At 48.5% G+C, this 25956-nt stretch overlaps 3 protein-coding genes across 4 annotated transcripts; 2 read left to right on the top strand and 1 right to left on the bottom strand.

Annotated features, from left to right (window-relative positions):
• The first annotated feature begins 121 nt into the window (after positions 1–121).
• On the top strand, positions 122–5178 carry LOC112349373 (pentatricopeptide repeat-containing protein At1g11290, chloroplastic-like). The gene is made up of 3 exons (XM_024683666.1): positions 122–2722; positions 4631–4775; positions 4919–5178. Exons 1-3 carry the CDS (start codon positions 122–124, stop codon positions 5176–5178), a joined length of 3006 nt encoding a protein of 1001 aa, XP_024539434.1.
• Positions 4889–8718, top strand: LOC9659242 (receptor-like serine/threonine-protein kinase ALE2). Of its 2 annotated transcripts, none has more exons than XM_024683757.1 (9): positions 4889–5438; positions 5533–5575; positions 5640–5869; positions 5933–6001; positions 6061–6426; positions 6486–6749; positions 6803–7192; positions 7253–7484; positions 7557–8718. In XM_024683757.1, the coding sequence occupies exons 1-9, from the start codon at positions 5357–5359 to the stop codon at positions 8338–8340; spliced, it is 2460 nt and encodes an 819-aa protein (XP_024539525.1). In that variant the 5' UTR covers positions 4889–5356; the 3' UTR covers positions 8341–8718. The 2 variants fall into 2 exon arrangements, with proteins under 2 accessions (XP_024539525.1, XP_002978849.2); XM_002978803.2 differs by having other exon boundaries at positions 4890–5438; positions 7241–7484.
• A 14738-nt stretch (positions 8719–23456) lies between these two features.
• Positions 23457–25853, bottom strand: LOC9658687. Its single transcript, XM_024683574.1, has 7 exons — positions 25516–25853; positions 25322–25408; positions 24861–25121; positions 24480–24641; positions 24352–24405; positions 24149–24295; positions 23457–24028 (listed from the first exon to the last, which is right to left on the bottom strand). The coding sequence occupies exons 1-7, from the start codon at positions 25696–25698 to the stop codon at positions 23669–23671; spliced, it is 1254 nt and encodes a 417-aa protein (XP_024539342.1). The 5' UTR covers positions 25699–25853; the 3' UTR covers positions 23457–23668.
• Between the last annotated feature and the right edge of the window lie 103 nt (positions 25854–25956).

The raw sequence follows: 25956 nt of genomic DNA, 5'->3' as shown, positions 1-25956 counted from the left end.
CTGCCCGGGAATCGAATCTGGATATGTACCGGCACAGGATACTATTCTTCCACTAGACCAGCAGTGCTTTACACACTAATCAAGGTTATGTTAACAAATCTTTTCGATCTCTTAAAGATGTATGGCCATTGATCAGAGATGGGCGACGCTTGGGCCTTTCAGGGAGCGATTGGAGCGAGTGAGCAACCTCTCTATTCAGCAGGCATCTTCCACCTATGCCTCTTTGCTGCGGAACTGCACGGACTTGGCACAGGGGAAAGAGATCCACACGAAACTGATAGACTCCGGCTTTGACACCGATACTTTCCTCGGGAACTTGCTCGTCCAGATGTATGGAAACTTTAGCAGTCTCATGGACGCCCAAGCAGCGTTTGATCGGATCCAGCAGCCCAATGTTTTCTCCTGGACTCTGCTTCTTACAGCATATGCCCATAACGGGGATCTTGACACAGCTAGAGATGTTTTCGAGAGAATGCCTTCCCAGGATTTGGTTTCGCGGACGACCATGCTCGTTTCCTACACCAAAAACCAGAAATTTTCAGAAGCTAAAGAATTTTTTGACAAGATGCCAGAAAAGAATGTAGTAGCATGGAATAGCTTGCTTACTGCTTATGCCAAGAAATGGCATTCTGCAGAAGCCATGATTCTTTTCGAGCTTATGAATTTGGAAGGAGTAAAGCCGAGCTCTCTCACTTTCACTGGGATTTTCGGTGCGTGCGGGGTTCTTCCCGCTGCTTTTACAAACATGGTGGTGGAAATCGCCATCGAAAGTGGCTACTTGACGAATCCTTTCGTGGCGAGTGCCGTGATACACTTGCTGGGACGACAGGCGGGGTCTCTTTTCAAAGCTCGCCAACTTTTTGACAACATTTCTTCTCCCACTGCTGCTGCTTGGAATGCAATGGTGGCGGCGTATGCATGGAACGGGCTTTTCACGGAGGCGTACCGGGCTTTTTGTTTGATGGACTTGGAAGGCGTCCAAGCGGACGATATCTCCTTCCTCAACGTTCTCGCGTCTTGCGAGTCTTTCAGCATCGCCCTCGTCGTTCAATCGGAGATCCAAGCCTCGGCAACGAAAACCTCTCGTTCCAGAGTTCTCGGAACCGCATTGATCACGTCTTATGCGAAGTTTGGCAATCTAGAAGCTGCAATCGCTGTGTTTTATGATATTCACGAGCTCGAACGCGATGTCGTTGCTTACACGGCCCTGGTGGGAGCTTACTCCATGCATGGATTCAGCGAGAAGGCCATACAGCTCTTTTGCTTCATGGATCTTCAAGGGATGAAAGCCGACGAGGTTGTGTACGTGAGTCTCTTTGATGCTTGCTCCAAGGATCCGGGATACTTGAGGCAAGGCCTGATGCTGCACGAATTCTTGGTCGAAAGTGGGGTTCCTCTGGACGTGATCCTCGCTACATCGATTCTCAGCATGTATGGGAAATGCGGGAGCGTTGCAGATGCTTGGAAAGTTTTCGAAACTGTGAGCAGTAGCAGCAATCCAGTTACTTGGAACTCCATGATCTCCACTTTGTCTCGCGGCGGTCACTGCGACGAAGCGCTCCAGCTCTTCCGAGAAATGAGCTTGGAAGGCGTCGCGGGGACTTTGAGCACCTTGGTGAGCGTCTTGGAAGCTTGCACTAGAGTTGAAGATTTGCCACAGGTCCAGCTTCTCCATGCCATCGCTAAAGGTCTTGGAATGGAGGCTCAGGTAGCAGCGTCATTGGTCACGGCTTATGGCTTTTGCGGGGATCTACATCAAGCCAAGAGCGTTTTTGAGAGAACCAAGGCTCTGGATGTGGTGTTGTGGACTGCTATGGTGGCTGTTTATACCAAGAGTGGGCTTCCTTGTAGTGCTGCGAAGACTTTCCAGGAGATGGAGCTGGAAGGCGTAAAAGCTGACGAAGTATCACTCATGGCCGCCATCGAAGCGTTGGACTTGAGCTTTGTCCATGCGAGAGTCGTGGAGATGGGACTAGAATCGCTATGGAGTGGAATCATCGACCTGTATGGAAAAGCTGGCGAGCTCGAGCGAGCTCGTGAGGTCTTTTGGAGCGTGAGCGAGAGCCAAAGAAACGCCGTGACTTACAATGCGTTGATTGGGGCCTACGTCCAGAGTGGCGATTGCGAGGGAGCTCTCAGAGTTTCCAGGCTCATGGATCAAACTGGTGTCAAGCTCAACGATATCAGCTACCTGGCAATGATCGATGTTTGTGCCGGCATGGGGAATTTGCCGCAAGCCAAGTCTCTCCACTCCCGGATCCTGGGAGACGCCACCATTGCAAGCAAGAACACCAGGAACAAGCTTGGAAACGCGTTAATCTCCATGTACGGCCGGTGTGGAGACTCGAGTGCTGCCGTACTCGTGTTCCGGGATCCGTGGATGGAACACCATCGTGATATCGTATCCTGGAACTCGATCCTCGCTTGCTACGCTCAGAATGGAAGAAGCGAGGAGTCTGTGGAGATGTTTTGGGAGATGAGGCTGGATGGATCTTGTCAGCCGGATGCCATCACCTTTAGCACTCTTTTGAGTGCTTGCAGCCGTGCTGGATTCGTGGATCACGCTCACCATTGCTGGCTTTGGCTGCGAGAGATTGATCCTTTGGGCGTGGCAACTGGTGTGGAGCATTACGTGTGCATGGTGGATGTTCTTGCTCGGTCGGGACAGGTTGGCAAGGCCGAGGATTTGATCCACAGCATGCCATACGAGCCTGATGATCTGGTGTGGATGACTTTGTGTGGATCGAGCATGCACAATAAATCTATCATGCCAAATGAAAAATCAGTAAGTTTGTTTATAAATAATAATTCATTTTAACAATAAACACCATGGTTATTGAAACTAGTAACGAGCGATTAACAAAGAAGCCTAAAATTACCACTTGTGTTTGAAAACGTGTTTGGAAGTCTTGAATGAAAACTTTGTAAAGGGGAAGGTTAGAATTAGCATTACAAGCCCATCTGGATGATACAGTTTGTCACCACTGAAATGAGGCCACCACATAAATAACATTGTTTCAAACACTGAGCTTCCTAAACTATAGAATTACTATTCCAAGAAAGAATTTGATGACTTGGAGGACTAGGTGGACTTGGAACATAGATCACACAGTACTCTAACACGAACATTCCACTCAAATATTTACTACTGCTCTGTAAATTTCTTGTGTGTTGTAAAGTAAAAAGGTAAAGGTGGCTTGAGATTCAATCCCTGTAATTGATGTTCCTTGATTTGCTGAGCATCTATCACCTTGCTGAACATCGTGAATAAAAAAGGAGCAATCAACTATGTGATGGTCCATTGATAAGATGTCATGTATTGTATAAAACATTCTATACACACTTCTGAAACAGATATGATGCTTGCAATTTCATAATGTGATAGGAACTCCCAAAGGCCATGGTTGAAGGTATTTGATGAGCAATTAATTGGGCAAAACAAATCAGGAAAAACAAAGGGAATGTTTTCATGAGCTTTGTTCTGAAAATAGGTTAACATCTACAGCTAAAGATGCTTAAGTCAAACACTTTAACAAAAACGTCTTTTTTTTTTATTTATCAAAAAGCTCCTATAAAACGAGTCAAGTTTCTGTAAAATATATCTATATATATACAACTAAATTTGGTCATATATATATACACTCTTAATAGCTTAGAGTTCTAAAAATGTTTCCATATAGAGATGCACAGGAGGTTATATAATTTTTGAAGTGCTGTAAAAACATTTATATTAAATACTGTATTAGTAAATACTAATTTCTGAACAGCATGAAGACTTCAAATATATTTGTTTCAAAAGTTTATTCTGGATGTTCAACTCTTGTAAGAAAATATATAAGGTCACAAACAGTAATTGCTTCAGTATGTGAGCAATGCAAGACTTAGTTAATAGCTTTGATTAGAAAATTATTCTAAAAAAACTATATTTGAAGTTACTTGAACACAATAACCACGGATGGCTTTGTTTAGAAAATTTTTATGAATGTAATTAAATTAAGCGAGCTAGCAATACACTAACGAACCAAAAGAGAATAACTTGCGTAGGATAGATATTGTTGTCTTTTGTTCCAGGCTCTACAGGCCAAAAACATCACAGTCAAAAAGAAGGAACCAAAACCCTTTACATTGAAAAGTGAAGAACCAAAAAGACTCTATTTCTTCCTCCTCCTTTTTTATTTTGATTTTTTCTTGTTTGTTGGCTTCGTCCTTCACAGTCTTCAATAGAAACTGACCATGCAAGTAGTAAGTAGTTTGATCATTCATCCAAGTCTTAGCTCCAACCCCCAAGATGGTACATTGCAAAGAGAGAGAAAATATGTGGGTTTAAGTTCTCTCAAGGCAACCAAGACTTTTGACCTTGGAAACACCTTTGTTCATCCCCTCCAATGCAAAGACCAATTTCAAGCAATCAGTTCTTCGTCTTCTTCAAGGCTATAAAAGAAACATGGCCACTTCATGCTCCAAAAACTCAAAATAAAAGAGAAAAAAAATGCCATTCAAAGAGATTCCCACTAACTAAAAGGATTTTACTTAATTACTATCACACCTAACAACTGTTAAGCTTGGTGGCCACTTGTTGCTTTGCCACTGGCCAAGCATTACGCGCACAAAAATGCCCACTTTTGCCCAGGGGTCAGAGCCTTTACCCGCTATTACGTCCGTCAGCGTTGCACCGTCATTTCCAGCTAAACAATTGTACTCTTCGTCCGTACACGGGGACTTGACGCCGTCAGTGCGGTTTAGTGTTTCTGCCCAACGGGCATACGCTTTGTCCAGTGTGGCCCATGTGAGCGGGCGTGGCCACTGGCCATTACCCCCATTGCTTTTTTTGACCGGCCAAATTGCCGGGCGCTCTCTTTTACCAGCGAGGTGGTCTTAAAGGTATATTTTTATTTTCCTCACTTCCCTTCTCTCGCAGAGTTGAGGGGCATTGATTGTGAAGAAGGCGACAGCGATGGTGCTTTGGAGCAGCGGCGCGGAGCGGCGAGATTTCCAGGTCGCGATGCCGCATTCTCGCCCAGGCGCGCATTGCTAGAGGCAGGGATTGCTGGATTTCGGCCGTGGAGGATTCCGGAATGGAGCGCAGGCAGGGATTGCAGAGATTCTCTCGCTCCGGGGCGAGGCCGAGCTTTTGATGCGCCCGGGGAGGGGATTTCTTGCTCGCATTGCACGAAATAGGGGGAATATTTTGGAGTAGTGGCATGCGGCAGCGCGATTTCTCAGCGATTTGCGGTGGAGCTGGTTTTAGGTCTGGGAAGGCGGCTCTCCTGTGGGGAGGGTCGCTCCACAGCCGCCGGAGAGGATAATGTAGGAGGAAGCGAGCAGCAAGAGTGGAGGAATGGGGAGCGAGCAGTGAATGGCGCATCTAGCCATGAGTTGTGGGAATGCCGTGCTAGTGGTGCTGAGCTTGAGCGCTCTCTACATTGCCGCTTCTCAAGGTAAGTTCTCGTGTTTTCTCTCTTTGGTTTTTCTTTTCTTCTGGTGCGTTGTTTAAACGAGTAGGAATTTATGTGGTGGGTTGTTTGGTGCCAGGAGTTCTAATTGGGGAGAGCGAAATCGAGGGCTTGGGAAGACGGTAAGTTGGTTTTCTACTTCTCGATCTTCTCTTGAGAGCATTTTGGTGATATGGGTTTGCGCAGCGCTACTGATCAAACCGAGAAGACTCACTTCCGGCGGTTTCTCCTTTCTGGGCAGCACTCTCCATCCTACCAAGTAAGCATTGCCTCGGCTCCAACCACTGGGCACCATCACCATCGCCATCATCGTCACGATCACGCTCCCGCACCAACACATCGAGGTCACGGGGGAGTGGTTCCAGCACAATCGCCACACCATCGGCGTCATGTCCACATCCAGGCGCCAACTCCAGGTAACAACGATCACCTCCATTTTCAAGCTTCAGCACTCTTTTTTTGTTTGTTCTTTCTTCTAGGCCCAGGCCCGTCCGTTTCTCCAATGCCTCCACCTGGTATTATTCCTTCGTTGCCAGCACCGTCCACGGGTAACACGCTCTTTTAGATGTCCTCAGGGCGATCAAAATACGTTTTCTTTTTGTCACAGACTGTCACGAACGATGCACAGATCCATTCACTTCAACTGCTGGTGAACCATGCGGCTGTGTTATTCCAATGCTGGTGAGCCTTCAGCTTGGAGTGCCGCCTTATGTGTTTTTCCCGCAAGTGTCAGAGTTGGCTTCAGAATTGGCGGCAGGGACGTCGTTTTCGCAAAGCCAGGTGCGAATTCTGGGTGCGAACACAGTGGAAAATAACATGGACGAAACAGAAGTTAAAGCAGAATTAGTTCCTTTGGGAGCTGCCTTTGACAATGCGACTGCTTTGCGAACAGCTCATAAGTTTTGGAATCACGAGGTTGGCATTAGTGAGGACCGGTTTGGAAGCTACAGCGTCCTTTATGTTCGATATCCAGGTAAAATCTCTTTTTGAAATGTTGCTTTATGCTTTATGTTAAGTTGGTCTCATGATCAGGCTTGCCTCCGTCCCCTCCTTCGCCCGGTAGCAATGCGGGAGGCCCTACAAGCTCTAAAAGTCCTTACGAACAACCACTCAGTGTCAATGTAAAGAAGAGGAGGTCAAGGCCCGGCACTGGAACCATAGCCGTTGTGGTGTTGACTGCTCTGCTTGCCGTTATATGCCTGGTAGCGGTGTGGTTTGCATGGCGCTGCAAACATGCCAAGCAACCTATGATGGTTGAACCCATGCTGCCTGGCTCGTCTGTGACGAAGAAGTCAGGTATTCTGCTCGTTTACTAAGCATCTTTTACTGACAAAGTTCGTTTGTTTCAGGTGGAGGATCCATGCTCTCTAGCAGCATGGCCAGCTCGACATCAATCTCTTATGCGTCGAGCTTCACGCCTTATACCGGCTCGGCAAAGACATTTACTCTACTGGAGATAGAACGGGCAACCAACGGGTTCAAGACGCAGAATATTATTGGAGAGGGAGGTTTCGGTCGAGTTTATCATGGCATTCTGGACGACAACACAAGAGTTGCTGTCAAAGTTTTGACTAGAGATGATCACCAGGGCGGCCGTGAGTTTGCAGCGGAGGTGGAAATGCTGAGCCGCCTTCACCATCGTAATCTGGTGAAGCTTTTGGGCATTTGCATCGAAGAACACACACGATGCTTGGTTTTCGAGCTCATTTCAAATGGAAGTGTTGAATCCCACCTTCATGGTACGTGCAAGCTACTTCATCGTTGTTAGCATTTATCTATGACTGCAGGCATTGATCAAGAAACTTCGCCTTTGGATTGGGAAACCCGTTTGAAGATAGCTCTCGGTGCAGCACGCGGTCTGGCTTACCTTCACGAGGATTCAAATCCCAGAGTGATACATAGAGACTTCAAAGCCAGCAACATACTGCTAGAAGAGGATTTCACTCCCAAAGTGTCGGATTTTGGGCTCGCAAAAGCGGCCTCTGACGAGATGAGCACCCACATTTCTACCCGAGTGATGGGAACATTCGGGTACGCTTTGGTTTTCAACAGCGTAGTTTTCTTTTATCCTCTGAGAAACTGATCTCTGGTTTACTGGCGCAGTTACGTCGCTCCAGAGTACGCAATGACCGGACATCTTTTGGTGAAGAGCGATGTCTACAGCTACGGGGTTGTGCTACTCGAGCTACTGTCGGGCAGAAAGCCGGTCGACATGTCCCAGCCACCCGGTCAAGAAAATCTAGTGACATGGGCAAGGCCGCTGCTCAACAGCAAGGAGGGACTGGAGATCCTCGTCGACCCGGCTCTGAACAACGTTCCATTCGACAACCTGGTCAAGGTGGCAGCGATCGCCTCGATGTGCGTCCAGCCGGACGTCTCTCACAGGCCTCTCATGGGAGAAGTTGTCCAGGCATTGAAGCTGGTGTACAACGACTCGGACGCCAGCGACGGTATCATGTCCGGCAATGGCAGCATGCACAGGGAAAGCCAGCAGCAGGATGTGAAGTCGAGGAATCCTTTCGTCGGCGGTGGTGGAACGTACGCAAACGGTGGTGGTGGTGACGACGAGAGAATCAGCGGTGCGGCGAGGCACTGCCGAGAGAGTGACTCGTTCATCAGCATAGACTACGACTCCGGGACGTTTGGTGGAGATCGGGCAGGGAGGCAGCAGGCACTGTCAAACTCGGAGAGTTTCATCGTGGGGACTTTCGCGAGCCAGCAGCAGCAATGCGCGTCAGCTCCCACTGCGGCGACATCGATCAAACCGAAGCGTCCATGGTACCGAGTGAGAAACGCGGACAATGGGACAGTGAGTGAGTCGGCGCTACTGCGGTACAAGCGGGGCGATGCTAACAGGAACGACCATAGTGACATTTGGCTGCTATAGTTTTTAGAGGGAGCGGTGGTGGTGGTGGTGGTGGCGGAGATGGAAGGGATGGAAGATTGATCATTGATTTACACAGGCTAGTCGGATTCTTGCTCGAGATGGTGGTTTCGAGCTCGGCTTCTCATCGGCTTGGATGTTCTTGCTGAAAGTGTTTACCACTGAAGTATAGCGAGATCACAGGGAGCAAAAGAAGGGAAGATGGCGAGCTTGAGTTCCTGGCTCGGGAAACAAGCTCTCGAGAGTGATTTGATTGTGCGGACGCCAGGCAAGATGATGGTAGTGAGTTGTCTCTCGTTTTTTTGTAACATATTTCATTTGACTAGAGTATTAGGCTCCTTGAATTTAATCACTTGATTAAATAATTCCATTTGTTATATATCACCCTTTTTAAGATTAATTTAATACCCTTTTTAACCCTTACTGCATGGTTGATTTCGCTCGCCGGGTGCTGCTCTCGCGGACTGGACTTACAAGCCTTGCCCCGCTATACGCATGGAAGCAAGACAAGGAGGTGACGGAGCACCTGGAGCGTTTGTGGAGCGAGTTTTGCGAGGACAGGAACATCAAAGGTTTGTATTGAGGCCAAAGTTTTCTCGGAGTTCCAAAGAGGTGGCGCACAACGTTATTGGGACGGATCTCTTGCCGGCGGAGCCTTACCGGAAGCCTTCCAATGGGGAATTTAGATGTAAGAAGTCTTTTTTATTCTCTTGTTGACAACAGCTGCAGGGCGTTGCATAGAGGAAGAGAGGAAGCAGTGGAGCATCAAAATCTCCCCTTTGAGTACCACGTTTATTGGGGAAGTGCCAAAGCTACTGGACTTGGCATCCAAAGTTGTGATATGCGACTTCTTTGGTTCTCTCCCAGTGGACAATCTGGTGAGTAACCAACCTTGAGTTCCCAGCATGCGAATGATAGAATGATAGAGCTTGTAGCTGATAACATTAAAATCTCGTTGATTGGTCGATGGGACCACGCTCGAGAAGACCAAGTAAACTGGCTTACTCGCAGCTTGCGGGACATCCATGCCTGACTCGTATGTTCCAGTGGACGCCGCCGACTCTGCCCCTTTGCGTATCAAGGAATTAATGTTGCTGCTTGAAGGGATCCACAACAACAAGCTCCTGCGATCGCTTGCTCTTGAAAGGCCGCCGCTGGCTGTATTGCCGCACTACCATGTCATCTCGGCTTGCACGCAGCACGCTCGCATCTGGCTTGGACGCTACGACCTCCGAATCTCTTACGACCACGATTTGACGTGTAAGTGGTGCCTGTCCAGAGTTATATGTGTTCTCTTTCTCAAGAGTTTTCTTGGAGCAGATGACCGGCTTGGGACACAGGACTCTAGCACGCAGGAGGAGGAGGAGGTATATACTTGTTCGTGTGTACAAACTTTGATCCTTTTCTTCTTGTCAGGTTCTAGCAAATGGTTTCTGCAAGGAGCGCACTCCGTCCTTCATGGAGAAAGCTGTGAGGGACTGCGCTGTTGAAGCAATGTGGTAATAGCTTCCATTCTTCAACACACAGATTTGAATCCTGGCATTGGTTGTTGTGATGGTGTACCCCAACGAAAAGGAAGAGGCATGGGTGATGAACATGCGGCCAGAGGACTACGATCTCGCAAAGCCACCGGACACGGCGATGTGGCGTGCTTATAAAAAGTACCTTGGGCAACCCGTGGTGGTTCTTAGAGAGCAGCGAAAGATTCGAGGCCTCGTCCTTTGCACTATCAACTATGTCCTCTCTTATGAGGTCCTCCCTTGAGAATTTCTGGATTGCCAGTGGAAAGAGATGATCTCTGCTGTGCTTCGACTCTGTCTCCTTGGCCAAGAACCGGGTGTATTAAAAGTGGACGATCCTCCGTTTGACGAAGTGAAAGACGTGGTGGGATTCAATCGCTATTACGATTCCAGTACCAGCACTCGACGTTCCAGTACCAGCACTTGTGAGCTCCGTGTAAGCTTCCCTGGAGGTGGAAGTATTCATTCTTCCTCTTTCGCTCTGGTGGATTTTGCATGAAGATGAGAGCATACTGAGGTAACGACAGCATCGAGGCAATGGGAGATGGGGCTTCTGTTCTTCCAGCGATTTGGAAGTAATGTGCCCTGTGAGTAAGAATTCTTCAATTGTGAGACACCAAGACGAGTAATGTCCCGTTGTCTGGACATGATATTGTAGCAAATCCCAAGAATTACTATGGCTGACGGGGTATGACAAGCTTTGCTTTTTTCTTCCTTCGTGTGGTGCTTGCGTATCCTTGTGGAAACTGTCCATACCTAGACATTTCGGATTCCGCAACTAATTCAGGCTGGCACAAAGGTTATATGTTACAACAGCTAAAGAGAAGTCTGGATTAAACGTTAAGAGTTTTGTACAGATACTCGAAACCTTATAATAAATGTTTGGAAATTACTGAAACTGGTTTTGTCCTTGAAGAATCAAAGTGCAACTTACTACGCTTTACTGACGTAAGTTTACTTTTATCTCTTCTATGGGAGCGGGCTGGTGGTGGTGGTGGCGGAGATGGAAGATTAATCATTGATTTACATAAGCTAGTCGGATTCTTACCGGAGATGGTGGCTGGGACAGGCGGTGGCCGTCAAAGTCTTCAAGCGCAGCGACGTTACGTTTGAGAGGGAGGTGGCGGCGCTTGTCGCGCCACACCCCCACGTCCTCCAGGTGATCGGCTACCTGGGCGCTGGCGATGGCGATCCGGTGGTCGTGATGGATGGAGATGGTGGTGATAGTAGTTTCGAGCTCGCCTTCTCATCGACTTGGAGTTTCTTGCTGCAAGTGTTTACTACCGAGGTCACAGGAAGCAAAAGAAGGCGAGCTTGAGTTCCTGGCTCGGGAAAGCTCTCGAGAGTGATGCCATGATCGTTCTGTAACATATATGTTTGCCAAAGAAGGGACGTAGGGCAATGCTTTCCAGGTTTTCCAGTTCTTTTCGTAGACGCTAGGTAGTTTTCTTAATCTATCGCCGAGATCTTGAAACCAGGGGTAGGGTTTGATGATATTAGCGATATTGGTTATGCTGAGGCCATGTCCAAGTTCGTCGCCAGAGCTGCACGGCCGCATGAGGAGGAGGCAGCGGCGATGGACGTGCACGAATGCGCATGTATAGATGCCATGATCGCCAAATGGGACGAGACGCTGTTCCTGGTCCTGGCACCCTGCTACATCGCCCGCCTCTCCGATGCCAAGAGGAGCGGGTGTGCTGCGACGCTGGGTTGGGATGGCGCGCGATCGCAAATGGACTGCATGATTGATTTCGCTCACCGGGTGCTTCTCTCACCGACTGGACTTCCAAGCCTTGCCACGCTAGACGCATGAGGAGCATCTGGAGCGCCTGTGGAGCAAGTTTTGCAAGGACAGGAACATCAAAGGTTTGTATCCAGACCAAAGTTTCGTTTCCTTACGATATTGTTCTGGAAGTGAGCTCCAAGGGGGTGGAGCGTGCCACTATCGACACGGATCTCTTCTCTGCCGAGCCTCCTTGCAATGGGGAATTCAGATGTAAGAAGTCTTTTTTTTTCCTGGTTTCTCTTGTTGACGACACTTTCAGGGGGAAGAGAAGTGGAACATCAAATTCTCCCCTTCGAATATCACGTTTATGGGGGAAGTACCAAAGCTACTGGACTGGTTGTAAACTGCGACTTCTTCCCCGTGGACAACATGAACTCAAATTCTTGAAATCCCTGACCTTTATAAGTTCTTTCCACAAGGGTTCGGTTGTGCGTGACCAAGCTCGACGAGACCAAGTAAAACTGGTTTACTCGCAGCTTGCAGGACATCGAGTACGGTCGCCTTGCCCGTTTGTCGAAATGGACGGCGTCATGTCTGCACCCCTGCGGGTCAAGGAACTGGTACTGCTGGCATGGTAGTGCGGCAACACGGACAGCGGTGGTCTCTCGAGGAGGAGCGATCGCAGGAGCTTGTTGTTGTGGATCTATCTCGGCTTGCACGCAGAACGCTCGCATCTGGCTTGGGCGCTACGACCTCCGAATCTATTACGACCACAAGTTGACGTGTAAGTTTTGTGCCTCTCCAGAGTTATATATGTTCCAAGTGTTTTGTTGGACTAGATGGCCGGCTTGGGACACAGGATTATAGCACGCAAGAGGAGGAGGAGGTATGTACATGTTTGTGTGTGCAAGCTTTTATTCTTTTCTTTCTTGCCAGGTTCTATCAAATGGTTTCTGCAAGGAGCGCACTCCGTCCTTCATGGAGAAAGCTGTGAGGGTCTGCACTATGGTAGACATGTGGTACGAGCATCCATTCTCTACCAAATCTGGGCATGGTTTTCTTTTTGTGATGCAGGGTGTTCCCCAGCCAAATGGAAAAGGCATGGCTCATGAACATGCGGCCAGAGGACTACGATCTCGCAAAGCCACCAGACACAGCAATGTGGCGTGCTTCCTGTGGTGGTTCCAAAAGAGCAGCCCAAGATTGAAGGCCGCGTTCTTTCCACTATCAACTATAAATACACCCAGTACAACAAAGTTGAAACACAGCGAAGATGGTCCCCACACCGAGGCTCGCAAGGAAGGAGCTCAAAAGAGAGGAGATTCCAGTACCAGCTCGTTTCTGCGACATCATTAATGTAATATCAACTAGTTCAATGGAGTGATTTCTCTCTCTGAGGCGATGCTTAGATGGCGTCGTTGCCTGCGTAGTGCACAAATGGTTAGCGATCCTTTCCTTGTTACCTGTTTGAGCTAAGATGGAGCCATTCAACTTAAATGCGAAAGAGAAGAAATACTACGATGGGCCATTATGTGGACACGACCAAGTTCGAGGCTCTGGTATGTGAGAAAGTCTTTCTCCTGGCTTTGATTTCCCTTTTCCCTCCTTTCTTCCAGGACGCATGGCTTGACAGTGCGGAGGTAGACACTTTGAACGCCTCACGAGAAAAGATAAAGAAGTTTCCGAGCACAACATTTCCCCTCGAGATATCAGGCTCACAAAGAAGCGGATTGCTGATGCGCTGGAGCCTGGAGATATGGTGCTTGTTTTTTATTGTTCGTGCTTGGTAGTAGCATTCTATTGTCTTGGGTATGCCACTTACGCGAGCAGTATTCCTTTTGTCTTTCACTGAATGCATGCATATGCTTGTGCCTGGCATAAACATCTCTCTGGATCTTGACGAGATGAACCACATTTCTACTGAGTAATAGGAACATAATAGGAACATTCAGGTAAGCAGTGATTTTCAAAAGTGTAGTTTTGCTCCTTGTCCTCCGGGAAACTGGGCTCTGGTTGTCGCAGTTACATAGCTCCAGAGTACGCAATGACCGGACATCTTTTGGTGAAGAGCGATGTCTACCGCTACGGGGTCGTGCTACTGGGGCTACTGTCGGGCAGAAGTCGGTCGACATGTCCCAGCCACCCGGTCAAATAAATCTAGTGACATGGGCAAAGACCGCTGCTCAACAGCAAGGAGTCCTCGGCTCTATACAATGTTCCATTTGACAACCTCGTCAGGGTGGCAGCGATCACCTCCAGCCGGACGTCTCTCACAGGCCTCTCATGCAGTCGTCCAGGCGTTGAAGCTAATGTACAACGGCTCGGACGCCAGCGACGGTATCGTGTCCGGCAATGGCAGCATGCCCAGGGAAAGCCAGCAGCAGGACGTAAAGTCGGGTGGAACGTACGCAAGCGGTGGTGGTGGTGGCGGTGGTGACGACGAGAGAATCCGCACTGTGGCGAGACACGGCTGGGAGAGTGGCTCGTTCAACAGCATTGACTACGACTCTAGGACGTTTGGTGGAGATCGGGCGGGGAAGCCGAAGCTTCCTTGGTACCGAGTGAGAAACGCGTAATGGGACAGTGAGTGAGTCGGCGCTACTGCGGTACGGACGATGCTAACAGGAACGACCATAGTGACAGTTTTTAGAGGGAGCGGGGCGGCGGGGGTGGTGGTGGCGGAGATGGAAGGGATGGAGTCGTATTCTTGCTCGAGATGATGGTTTCGAGCTCGGCTTCTCATCGATTTGGATCTTCTTGATGGGTGTTTGCTACTGGAGCAAAAGAAGGCGAGCTTGAGTTCCTGGCTCGGGAAACAAGCTGTCCAGAGTGCAAGATGGTGGTAGTTTGTAACATATGCCAGAGTATCGAATAAACGGCTTAATAGTAAACGTATTGCACAGTATTGGGCCGCAATGCTTTCCAGGTTTTCCAGTTCTTTTCGTAGAAGTCTCTCGACGCTTGGCAGTTTTTCTCCGCTGCCCTCGCGGGTTCGTTTGTCTCCGCTTCCGGGCAGTTTATATGCGGATCTGAGGCGTACGCTTCATCTATCGCCCGTGTATCGTACCGAGATTTTGAAACCAGGGGTAGGGTTTAATGATCTTGTCAACGCAAGGGGTATTGGTTATGCTGGGGCCATGTCCAAGTTCGTCGCCAAAGCTGCACGGCCGCATGAGGAGGAGGCAGCGGCGATGGACGTGCACGAATGCGTGTGCATAGATGCCATGATCGCCAAATGGGATGCTGAAGATCCGGACGAGACGCTGTTCCTGGTGCTGGCACTCTGCTACATCGCCCGCCTCTCCGATGCCGAGAGGAGCGCGTGCGCTGCAACGCTGGGCTGGGACGGCGCGCGAGCGCAGATGGACTGCATGGTTGATTTCGCTCGCCGGGTGCTGCTCTCGCGGACTCCAACCCTTGACTCGTTAGAAGCATCGAGGCAAGACGAGGAGGTGACGGAGCACCTGGAGCGTTTGTGGAGCGCGTTTTGCAGGGAGAGGAACATGAAAGGTTTGTAACTTTTCTTGGTTTTCTGATGGCGGTTTTGGATCTTTGTTTTGGAAGTGTGCTCCAAGGAGGTGGCGCGCACCGATATCGATATGGATTTCTTTCCTGCAGAGCCTTACCGCAAGCCTTGCAATGGGGAATTTAGATGTAAGAAGTCTTTTTATTTACCTGGTTTCTCTTGCGACAACTCTTTCAGGGCGCTGCAAAGGGGACGTGGAGGAGAAGTGGGACATCAAATTCTCCCCTCTGAGTACCACGTTTGCGGGGGAAGTGCCAAAGCTACTGGACTTGGTATCCAAAGTTGTGAACAGCGACTTCTTCTTTTTTCACCCGGTGGACAACATGGTGAGTAACTCAAATTCTTGAAATCTCTGATCTTTATAAGTTCTGTCCACAGGGGTGGAATATGCGATCGGTTGTGCGTGACCAAGCTCGACGAGACCAAGTAAAATTGGTTTACTCGCTGCTTGCAGGACATCGAGTCCCGCCGCCTTGGCCGTTTGTCGAAATGGACGGCGTCATGTCTGCACCCCTGCGGGTCAAGGAACTGGTACTGCTGCTCGAAGGGATCCACAACAACAAGCTCCTGCGATCGCTCGCCCTTGAGAGGCCACCGCTGTCCGTGTTGCCACACTACCATGCCATCTCGACTTGCACGCAGCACGCTCGCATCTGGCTTGGGCGCTACGACCTCCGAATCTATTACGACCACAAATTGACGTGTAAGTTTTGTGCCTCTCCAGAGTTATATATGTTCAAGTGTTTTGTTGGACTAGATGGCCGGCTTGGGACGCAGGATTCTAGCACGCAAGAGGAGGAGGAGGTATGTACATGTTTGTGTGTGCAAGCTTTTATTCTTTTCTTTCTTGCCAGGTTCTATCAAATGGTTTCTGCAAGGAGCGCACTCCGTCCTTTATGGAGAAAGCTGTGAGGATATGCACTATGGGAGAGATGTGGTACTAGCATCCATTCTCTAACACACATTAAAATATCGACATGATTTGTTTTTGTGATACAGGGTGTCCTCCAACGAAAAGGAAGAGGCATTGCTGATGAACATGCGGCCAGAGGACTACGATCTCGCAAAGCCACCGGACACAGCGATGTGGCGTGCTTATAGACAATACGTTGGGCATCCCGTGGTGGTTCCAAAAGAGCAGCCCAAGATTGGAGCAGCCCAAGTCCTTTCGGATATCAACTATGAATACACCCGGTACCTTGGCTGGGAGACAAAGTCGAAACACAGCGAAGATGGTCTTTTTCCACTACCCGTACCAACTCTCCATGAAATCTTATAAATTAGAAAGCTGTATGAAGAGTAAAGAATATATCTAGAATATCCCGGCATATTCTAAAGTATTTTTTCCGGATAATATGTAATACAATTTTCTTGAGGCATCCATTCACAGAGCTTCCTGCGCACTTGCTGCATCTCCATGCATATCTTGGAATTCGTTCGATACAAGCTTGGCATGCGAGCAAGCGAGTTAGGGGAGGTTTCCAGGGTACAAGGCGACACGACCAGGCGGCGCCCTCAGCGCCTGCTAGCTCCTTCTCGATTCGCTTCCCAGGGCACGTGTGGCGATCTGGATCCTCGTGAGAATTTTGTTCCTTCCAAAGTTCCTTACACATGACAGTTTGTGTGCTCAAATCAGTGGAAACCACGAGTTAGGAGGCGTTGTTTCATCAACCATGTTCAAATGCCTGTGCAAAATAGAAATCTGGTTTGTAGTTCTAAAGTGGAGAAAAAGCTAACATATAAATTTGTTATTTTTTCTTCTTTGCAAGGTGTTAAATTGTTATGGTCTCTTATGCTTCTATATTGCTGACAACTGGTTGGTCATGGGATCCATGCTTTATTGGTTCTATGCCAGGTACCTGCATGTCCATAGAATTTGTAGCGTGTGAGAGCTAGCTAGGTTGCTTGTTTCTGGTATTTAGTTTTCCAGCGTTACAACAACTCGGCAGCGCGGCATGCTCAACTTGACGACTTGCCCGTCCTTACTGTGCCAGACCAGGAAAACGCCTCGAGGTGTAGCCCGAGCTCTCGCCACAAATGGCTCTGTCATCAACGATATCATATGCTACAAACTATCACCATCCTGCACTCTGGACAGCTTGTTTCCCGAGCCAGGAACTCAAGGTCGCCTTCTTTTGCTCCTGTGATCTCGCTATACTCCAGTAGCAAACACCCAGCAAGAAGATCCAAATCAATGAGAAGCCGAAACCATCATCTCGAGCAAGAATCCGACTAGCCTGCGTGAAACAATGATCAATCCATCCCTTCCATCTCCGCCACCACCACCCCGCCGCCCCGCTCCCTCTAAAAACTGTCACTATGGTCGTTCCTGTTAGCATCTTCCCGCTTGTACTGCAGTAGCGCCTACTCACTCACTGTCCCATTACGCGTTTCTCGCTCGGTACCAAGGACGCTTCGGCTTGATCGATGTCGCCGCAGTGGGAGCTGACGCGCATTGCTGCTGCTCCCCCAGCTTGACAGTGCGTTCTGCCTCCCTGCCCGATCTCCACCAAACGTCCTAGAGTCGTAGTCAATGCTGTTGAACGAGCCACTCTGCCAGCCGTGTCTCGCCACAGTGCGGATTCTCTCGTCGTCACCACCGCCATCACCACCACCGCCGACAAAAGGATTCCTCGACTTTACGTCCTGCTGCTGGCTTTCCCTGGGCATGCTGCCATTGCTGGACACGATACCGTCGCTGGCGTCCGAGTCGTTGTACATTAGCTTCAACGCCTGGACAACTGCATGAGAGGCCTGTGAGAGACGTCCGGCTGGAGGTGATCCTGACGAGGTTGTCGAATGGAACATTATTTAGAGCCGAGGATCTCCAGTCTCCTTGCTGTTGAGCAGCGGTCTTTGCCCATGTTGCTAGATTTATTTGACAGGGTGGCTGGGACATGTCGACCGGCTTTCTGCCCGACAGTAGCCCCAGTAGCACGACCCCGTAGAGGTAGACATCGCTCTTCACCAAAAGATGTCCGGTCATTGCGTACTCTGGAGCTATGTAACTGCGACAACCAGAGCCCAGTTTCTCGGAGGACAAGGAGCAAAACTACGCTTTTGAAAATCACTGCTTAGCTGAATGTTCCTATTACTCAGTAGAAATGTGGCTCATCTCGTCAAGATCCACAGAGATGTATATGCTAGGCACAAGCAATGCATTCAGTGAAAGACAAAAGGAATACTGCTTGCATGAGTGGCATACCCAAGACAATAGAATGCTACTACCAAGCATGACAATGCCGAACAATTAAAAACAAGCACCATTTCTCCAGGCTCCAGCGCGTCAGCAATCTGCACAGTAAGGACGGGCAAGTCGTCAAGTTGAGCATGCCGCACTGCCGAGTTGTTGTAACGCTGGAAAACTAAAAACAAGCAACCTAGCTAGCTCTCACACGCTACAAATTCTATGGACATGCAGGTACCTGGCATAGAACCAGTAAAGCGTGGATCCCATGACCAACCAGTTGTCGGCAATACAGAAGCATAAGAGACCATAGTCAATTTAACACCTTGCAAAGAAGAAAAAATAACAAATTTATATGTCAGTTTTTCTCCATTTTAGAACTACAAACCAGATTTCTATTTTGCACGGGAATTTGAACATGGTTGATGAAACAACGCCTCCTGACTCGTGGTTTCCACTGATTTAAGCACACAAACTGTCATGTGTAAGGAACTTTGGAAGGAACAAAATCTCACGAGTGTTGCCCTGTACCCTGGAAACCTCCCCTAACTCGCTTGCTCGCACGCCAAGCTTGTATTGAACGAATTCCAGGATATGCATGAGGATGCAGCAAGTGCGCCTCAAAAAAATTGTATTACAGATAAACAATATTATCCGGAATTGATTAGTTTAACAGGCTTAAAAAATACTTTAGAATATGCCGGGATATTCTAGATATATTCTTTACTCTTCATACAGAATTTATAAGATTTCATGGAGAGTTGGTACGGGTAGTGGAAAGAGACCATCTTCGCTGTGTTTCGACTTTGTCTCCCAGCCAAGGTACCGGGTGTATTCATAGTTGATATCCGAAAGGACTTGGGCTGCTCCAATCTTGGGCTGCTCTTTTGGAACCACCACGGGATGCCCAACGTATTGTCTATAAGCACGCCACATCGCTGTGTCCGGTGGCTTTGCGAGATCGTAGTCCTCTGGCCGCATGTTCATCAGCAATGCCTCTTCCTTTTCGTTGGAGGACACCCTGTATCACAAAAACAAATCATGCCGATATTTTAATGTGTGTTAGAGAATGGATGCTAGTACCACATCTCTCCCATAGTGCACATCCTCACAGCTTTCTCCATAAAGGACGGAGTGCGCTCCTTGTAGAAACCATTTGCTAGAACCTGGCAAGAAAGAAAAGAATAAAAGCTTGCAAACACAAACATGTACATACTTCCTCCTCCTCTTGCGTGCTAGAATCCTGTGTTCCAAGCCGGCCATCTAGTCCAACAAAACACTTGGAACATATATAGCTCTGGAGAGGCACAAAACTTACACGTCAACTTGTGGTCGTAATAGATTCGGAGGTCGTAGCGCCCAAGCCAGATACGAGCGTGCTGCGTGCAAGTCGAGATGGCATGGTAGTGTGGCAACACGGACAGCGGTGGCCTCTCGAGGGCGAGCGATCGCAGGAGTTTGTTGTTGTGAATCCCTTCGAGCAGCAGTACCAGTTCCTTGACCCGCAGGGGTGCAGACATGACGCCGTCCATTTCGACAAACGGCCAAGGCGGCGGGACTCGATGTCCTGCAAGCAGCGAGTAAACCAATTTTACTTGGTCTCGTCGAGCTTGGTCACGCACAACCGATCGCATATTCCACCCCTGTGGACAGAACTTATAAAGATCAGAGATTTCAAGAATTTGAGTTACTCACCATGTTGTCCACCGGGTGAAAAAAGAAGAAGTCGCTGTTCACAACTTTGGATACCAAGTCCAGTAGCTTTGGCACTTCCCCCGCAAACGTGGTACTCAGAGGGGAGAATTTGATGTCCCACTTCTCCTCCACGTCCCCTTTGCAGCGCCCTGAAAGAGTTGTCGACAAGAGAAACCAGGTAAATAAAAAACTTCTTACATCTAAATTCCCCATTGCAAGGCTTGCGGTAAGGCTCTGCAGGAAAGAAATCCATATCGATATCAGTGCGCACCACCTCCTTGGAGCACACTTCCAAAACAAAGATCTAAAACCGTCATTAGAAAACCAAGAAAAGTTACAAACCTTTCATGTTCCTCTCCCTGCAAAACGCGCTCCACAAACGCTCCAGGTGACCGGTCACTTCCTCCTCTTGCCTCGATGCTTCTAACGAGTCAAGGATTGGAGTCTGCGAGAGGAGCACCCGGCGAGCGAAATCAACCATGCAGTCCATCCGCGCTCGCGCGCCGTCCCAGCCCAGCGTTGCAGCGCACGCGCTCCTCTCGGCATCGGAGAGGCGGGCGATGTAGCAGAGTGCCAGCACCAGGAACAGCGTCTCGTCTGGATCTTCAGCATGCCATTTGGCGATCATGGCATCTATGCACACGCATTCGTGCACGTCCATCGCCGCTGCCTCCTCCTCATGCGGCCGTGCAGCTTTGGCGACGAACTTGGACATGGCCCCAGCATAGCCAATACCCCTTGCGTTGACAAGATCATTAAATCCTACCCCTGGTTTCAAAATCTCGGTACGATACACGGGCGATAGATGAAGCGTACGCCTCAGATCCGCAGATAAACTGCCCGGAAGCGGAGACAAACGACCAAGCGAGGGCAGCGGAGAAAAACTGCCTAGCGTCGAGAGACTTCTACGAAAAGAACTGGAAAGCATTGCTGCGCGCAATACTGTGCCCTACGTTTACTATTAAGCCGTTTTTTCGATACTCTGGCATAGACAGCTTGTTTCCCGAGCCAGGAACTCAAGCTCGCCTTCTTTTGCTCCCGTGATCTTGCTATACTCCAGTAGCAAACACCCAGCAAGAAAATCCAAATCGATGAGAAGCCGAGCTCGAAACCATCATCTCGAGCAAGAATACGACTAGCCTGTGTGAAACAATGATCAATCTATCCCTTCTATCTCCGCCAACCACCATCGCCGCCCCGCTCCCTCTAAAAACTATAGCAGCCAAATGTCACTATGGTCGTTCCTGTTAGCATCGTCCCGCTTGTACCGCAGTAGCACCAACACTCACTGCGTGTTTCTCACTCGGTAGCACTGTCAAGCTGGGGGAGCAGCAGCAATGCGCGTCATCTCCCACTGCGGCGACATCGATCAAGCCGAAGCGTCCTTGGTAATCTCCACCAAACGTCCTAGAGTCGTAGTCAATGCTGTTGAACGAGTCACTCTCCCAGCCGTGTCTCGCCGCAGTGCGAATTCTCTCGTCGTCACCACCACCACCACCACCACCGCTTGCGTACGCTCCACCACCGCCGACAAAAGGATTCCTCGACTTTACGTCCTGCTGCTGGCTTTCCCTGGGCATGCTGCCATTGCCGGACACGATACCGTCGCTGGCGTCCGAGTCGTTGTATATTAGCTTCAACGCCTGGACGACTGCATGAGAGGCCTGTGAGAGACGTCCGGCTGGAGGTGATCGCTGCCACCCTGACGAGGTTGTCAAATGGAACATTGTATAGAGCCGAGGATCTCCAGTCCCTCCTTGCTGTTGAGCAGCGGTCTTTGCCCATGTCACTAGATTTATTTGACCGGGTGGCTGGGACATGTCGACCAGCTTTCTACTGCGACAACCAGAGGTCAGTTTCTCGGAGGACAAGGAGCAAAACTACGCTTTTGAAAATCACTGCTAACCTGAATGTTCCTACTACTCAGTAGAAATGTGGCTCATCTCGTCAAGATCCACAGAGATGTATAAGCTAGGCACAAGCATATGCATGCATTCAGTGAAAGACAAAAGGAATACTGCTAGCGTGAGTGGCATACCCAAGACAATAGAATACTACTACCAAGCATGACAATGCCGTACAATAAAAAACAAGCACCATATCTCCAGGCTCCAGCGCGTCAGCAATCTGCTTCTTTATGAGCCCGATATCTCGAGGGGAAATGTCGTGCTCGGAAACTTCTTTAACTTTTCACGTGAGGCGTTCAAAGTGTCTACCTCTGCACTGCGTCCTGGAAGAAAGGAGGGAAAAAGGAAATCAAAGCCAGGAGAAAGATTTTCTCACATACCAGAGCCTCGAACTTGGTCGTGTCCACATAATGGCCCATCGTAGTATCTCTTCTCACTCGCATTTAAGTTGAATGGCTCCATCTTAGCTCAAACAGGTTACATCGCATCGAAGCTCTGCCGTTCTAAGCATGCGTGCACTACGCAGGCAACCATCTAAGCATCGCCTCAGAGAGAGAAATCACTCCATTGAACTAGCTGATATTACATTAATGACGAAACGAGCATAGAAGTCCTGGTATTGGAATCTCCTCCTCCTTCCTTGAGAAGGCCTCGGTGTGAAGGTAGCGGGTGTATTTATAGTTGATAGTGGAAAGGACGCGGCCTTCAATCTTGGGCTGCTCTTTCGGAACCACCACGGGATGCCCAACGTACTGTCTGTAAGCGCGCCACATCGCTATGTCCGGTGGCTTTGCGAGATCATAGTCCTCTGGCCGCATGTTCATCAACCATGCCTTTTCCATTTGGCTGGAGAACATCACAAAAAGAAATCATGCAAAGATTTTAATGTGTGTTAAAGAATGGATGCTAGTATCACATGTCTACCATAGTGCAGGCCCTCACAGCTTTCTCCATGAAGGACGGAGTGCGCTACTTGCAGAAACCATTTGCTAGAACCTGGCAAGAAAGAAAGGAATAAAAGCTTGCACACAGAAACATGTACATACCTCCTCCTCCTCTTGCGTGCTAGAATCCTGCGTCCCAAGCCGGCCATCTAGTCCAACAAAACTCTTGAACATATATAACTCTGGAGAGGCACAAAACTTCAAGTTGTGGCCGTAATAAGCCAGATGCGAGCGTGCTGCGTACAAGTCGAGATGGCATGGTAGTGCGGCAACACGGACAGCGGTGGCCTCTCGAGGGCGAGCGATTGCAGGAGTTTGTTGTTCTATAGTTGAAACCTCCAAAAATTGTAGAGTTTAGGTACTTTAAATCACTTTAGGAAATAGGAATGAACACTTTGACTTATAAGCTGAGAAATTGATAATAGATTTTGAATTAAGCTAAGTAGAAATAAAACATCTCTTAACTCCATATTAAAACTCTCAAAATAAATAGATTCACAAGCAATAATATATAAAGTCTCACCTCTAAGAAACTCTTATTTTCTGAAAGAAAGCCTTATTTGTTGTCATCTGATGCTACTGTGGTATTTTTGTATTATTTTTAAAAAGCAATTAAAAATTTCAGTTGTTCTTATTACCATATAAACATTTTAAACTTTAGTTTTTCTTGTCTCTCACATGAATAAATTGGAAGATCAATCTTATTAGTCAAATTGAATGCCAATCTGCTCTTTTTGCCCTTCTCTTGACGTTTTTGATCATCAGTGGAATTGTACCACCAACATCCTCTTGAAATCACCTCCCTCCAGTCTAACACATTTGTTTGTTATTGACAGGAAGAACTCAATCCAGGCCCCCCGTAAAAGAAAGTTCCACCCGAGGATCGGATACTGTAGCAGTCGGGCTTGGTGGACAGCGTAAAAATGCTAGCCGGGCCGCGCAGCAAGCTGGTGAGATCCACCACACGAAGGTTTTTGAGATAACTGGCCACCGCGTAGCCTGCCTGCGGGTAGTGACCGCTTCCCATCTGTGTTGCCGTGTGCCTGTTGTTTGGTCTCGTGTTCACCACTTCGCCGCCCCACTCAATCACGTTTGCAAAGCCGGCCAAGTGAGTGAAGAGCTGCGGAGGCCAGTAGCCAATGAGCTCGTCTCCATAGCGAAGCCACCAATTGCCGGTTATGAAGTCCTGCGAAAGTGAATAAAAAGTTTGTGAGACGTTTCTTGGGACGATGGAAGATCTCTTTCTCTAGAGCTTGAGATATGTTGAGAAGATTGAAGAGAAAAGTTTGGAGGTTTTTGTGTGTACCTTGAAGATGAGGATGCGGATGTCGTATTGGACGCCGTTAAGTGATGAAACGGGTGCGACTGCTCCGCCCAGCACGACTTGGTCGTTGATTTGCACGAAGCCTTCGCACAGAAGGTTGTAGCAGCCAGTGCCACGGTAAGAATCACTCTGAGATATTTGGAAAAGCCTGAGAAAGATGAACACAAAACAAGAAAACTTCTTACTGTCCAGTATGTGAAGAATCGGGGATTCCTGTCGCCGTAGAGAGCGGGGTTCACCTGGAAATTCTTGTGAGTTGTTTCTGCTTTTTTCTTGTCTTTTTGTTTTTTTTTTGAGAAATAGTTTTGAATACCTGCCAGCCTGCTTCAACACTGTTGAGATCAACATTGAAAGTTCCGGAGAGAATCCAGACTTGCGAGAGGCTGAACTCATCTGCACCTTCTACTGACGGATCCCATACATTGATCACGGCCTCGGCTCCGTAAAACACACCCTCCGCGTACGCAATTGCGTGCTAAATCTCAAAAAAAAAAAGAAAAAAGTAAAAAAAAAGAAGAAAAGGTGTAAGAAAGCTGCACAGAGACAAAGTTGCGAACATGAACTGTACCGCAATGAAGATAAAACCTGACAAAAGTGAACAGGAAAACAGCAGCACGAAAACAAGGATCGAAGAGAAGAATCCAAATGCATCAACTTGGAGGAACAATGAAGAAGAATAAAAAGAAAAACTTACCTCGTGTTGCCTGGAGCTAGAAGGTACCGCAGCTTGCAAGCTTTTGTGGCTGTCTACGTGTGGAGGGCCCTGGGATTTTCGAGCAAAGGAATCGATCGAGTGATTTTCGCGCTGCTGAGCGATTCTCTCCACGTCCAGCTCGAGCGTCCGGCGGACTGGAATGCTGCCTTTGGGACAACGCTGGCCAGCTTGGTGCCATCGCTGCTGGATCTTTCTGCCACTCTTGGAGGCCAGAAGAAACGAGGAATTTGATGGCGAGATCTGTAAAGTTGATAGCAAAAAATTCGCTCGATCAGTGACACCAATGCCTCGAGCAAAATGGTAGAACAAGAAGAAACACGTAATTTTACGAATGCTCGAAGGAAAACACGCAAACGTGGGAACCAAGTTTACCACCGATCAAACAAGCAGGCATGAAGGTTAGAGGAGATTTCTAAGGAAGTGAGAATTTATATGAGAACCTGTAGCTTGGAGCCTTGCAGCAATGGATGATCGAATGCCGGCTGGTTGGCGATGGGAACGCAGTCGATAATATCTCCATCAGGACTCTTCACCCACGAATAATTTAAGGAAGAACATCAAGGAAGAAGATTCTTTAGTCGAGAACTTCCCAAATGGAGGAAAGGAAAATGGAGAAAAGGAAATGCTTACCGACCTGGATGCTGGCGACGCCTGGCTTGTTGATCTTTTCTAGAACGCGCTGGATTGTCAGGGATCGCTGGCGGCCGCGATCGTCATCGCCCAAAACAAGAGTCACACCCAAAACCAAATAGAAAACGAGAAAAACCGCTACCACCGCCCTGGCTCTATCAAAACAAGGAAACCCACAACATCGCATTGCAGCCCAAATTTCTTTCACTCGCTCCCTCTCCTCTTTCTTTTTTCCTTCTCGCTAAAGCCCTTCAGGAAAAAATTGGAGGAGAGGAGAAAAGGAAGGAAAATTACTTTGAGAAGAGGAGAGAGTCCACATCGAGTGAGCACACACACACATTGCTTGGTTTGAGGGACGCTAGGACTACCAAAAAAAAATGGAGCTCTACAAAGATTTTCACTAGCTTCTTTTTTCTTCCTAGTTTTTTCTTAACTTTTTACTGGA

The sequence above is a fragment of the Selaginella moellendorffii genome, unplaced genomic scaffold (genome assembly GCF_000143415.4).
Source record: "Selaginella moellendorffii unplaced genomic scaffold, v1.0 SELMOscaffold_38, whole genome shotgun sequence".
NCBI classification, from domain to species: Eukaryota; Viridiplantae; Streptophyta; class Lycopodiopsida; order Selaginellales; family Selaginellaceae; genus Selaginella; species Selaginella moellendorffii.
Note: the sequence above shows the minus strand (reverse complement) of the source record. Positions and strands in the feature narration are given on the sequence as shown.

Bases quoted from the DNA above. Each gene is read 5' to 3' on its own strand.
- LOC112349373 (XM_024683666.1), top strand. From the start codon at position 122: ATGGCCATTGATCAGAGATGGGCGACGCTTGGGCCTTTCAGGGAGCGA. The intron at 2,723-4,630 runs GTGTGGATGACT...ACTTTTGCCCAG, and splicing joins CATACGAGCCTGATGATCTG to GGGTCAGAGCCTTTACCCGC. The intron at 4,776-4,918 runs GTGTGGCCCATG...CTTCTCTCGCAG, and splicing joins ACGGGCATACGCTTTGTCCA to AGTTGAGGGGCATTGATTGT.
- LOC9659242 (XM_002978803.2), top strand. From the start codon at position 5,357: ATGGCGCATCTAGCCATGAGTTGTGGGAATGCCGTGCTAGTGGTGCTG. The intron at 5,576-5,639 runs GTAAGTTGGTTT...GGGTTTGCGCAG, and splicing joins ATCGAGGGCTTGGGAAGACG to CGCTACTGATCAAACCGAGA. The intron at 6,750-6,802 runs GTATTCTGCTCG...CGTTTGTTTCAG, and splicing joins GTCTGTGACGAAGAAGTCAG to GTGGAGGATCCATGCTCTCT.
- LOC9658687 (XM_024683574.1), bottom strand. From the start codon at position 25,698: ATGCGATGTTGTGGGTTTCCTTGTTTTGATAGAGCCAGGGCGGTGGTA. The intron at 25,409-25,515 runs GTCGGTAAGCAT...TCGTGGGTGAAG, and splicing joins CAGGCGTCGCCAGCATCCAG to AGTCCTGATGGAGATATTAT. The intron at 24,642-24,860 runs GTAAGTTTTTCT...TTTGAGATTTAG, and splicing joins CTAGCTCCAGGCAACACGAG to CACGCAATTGCGTACGCGGA.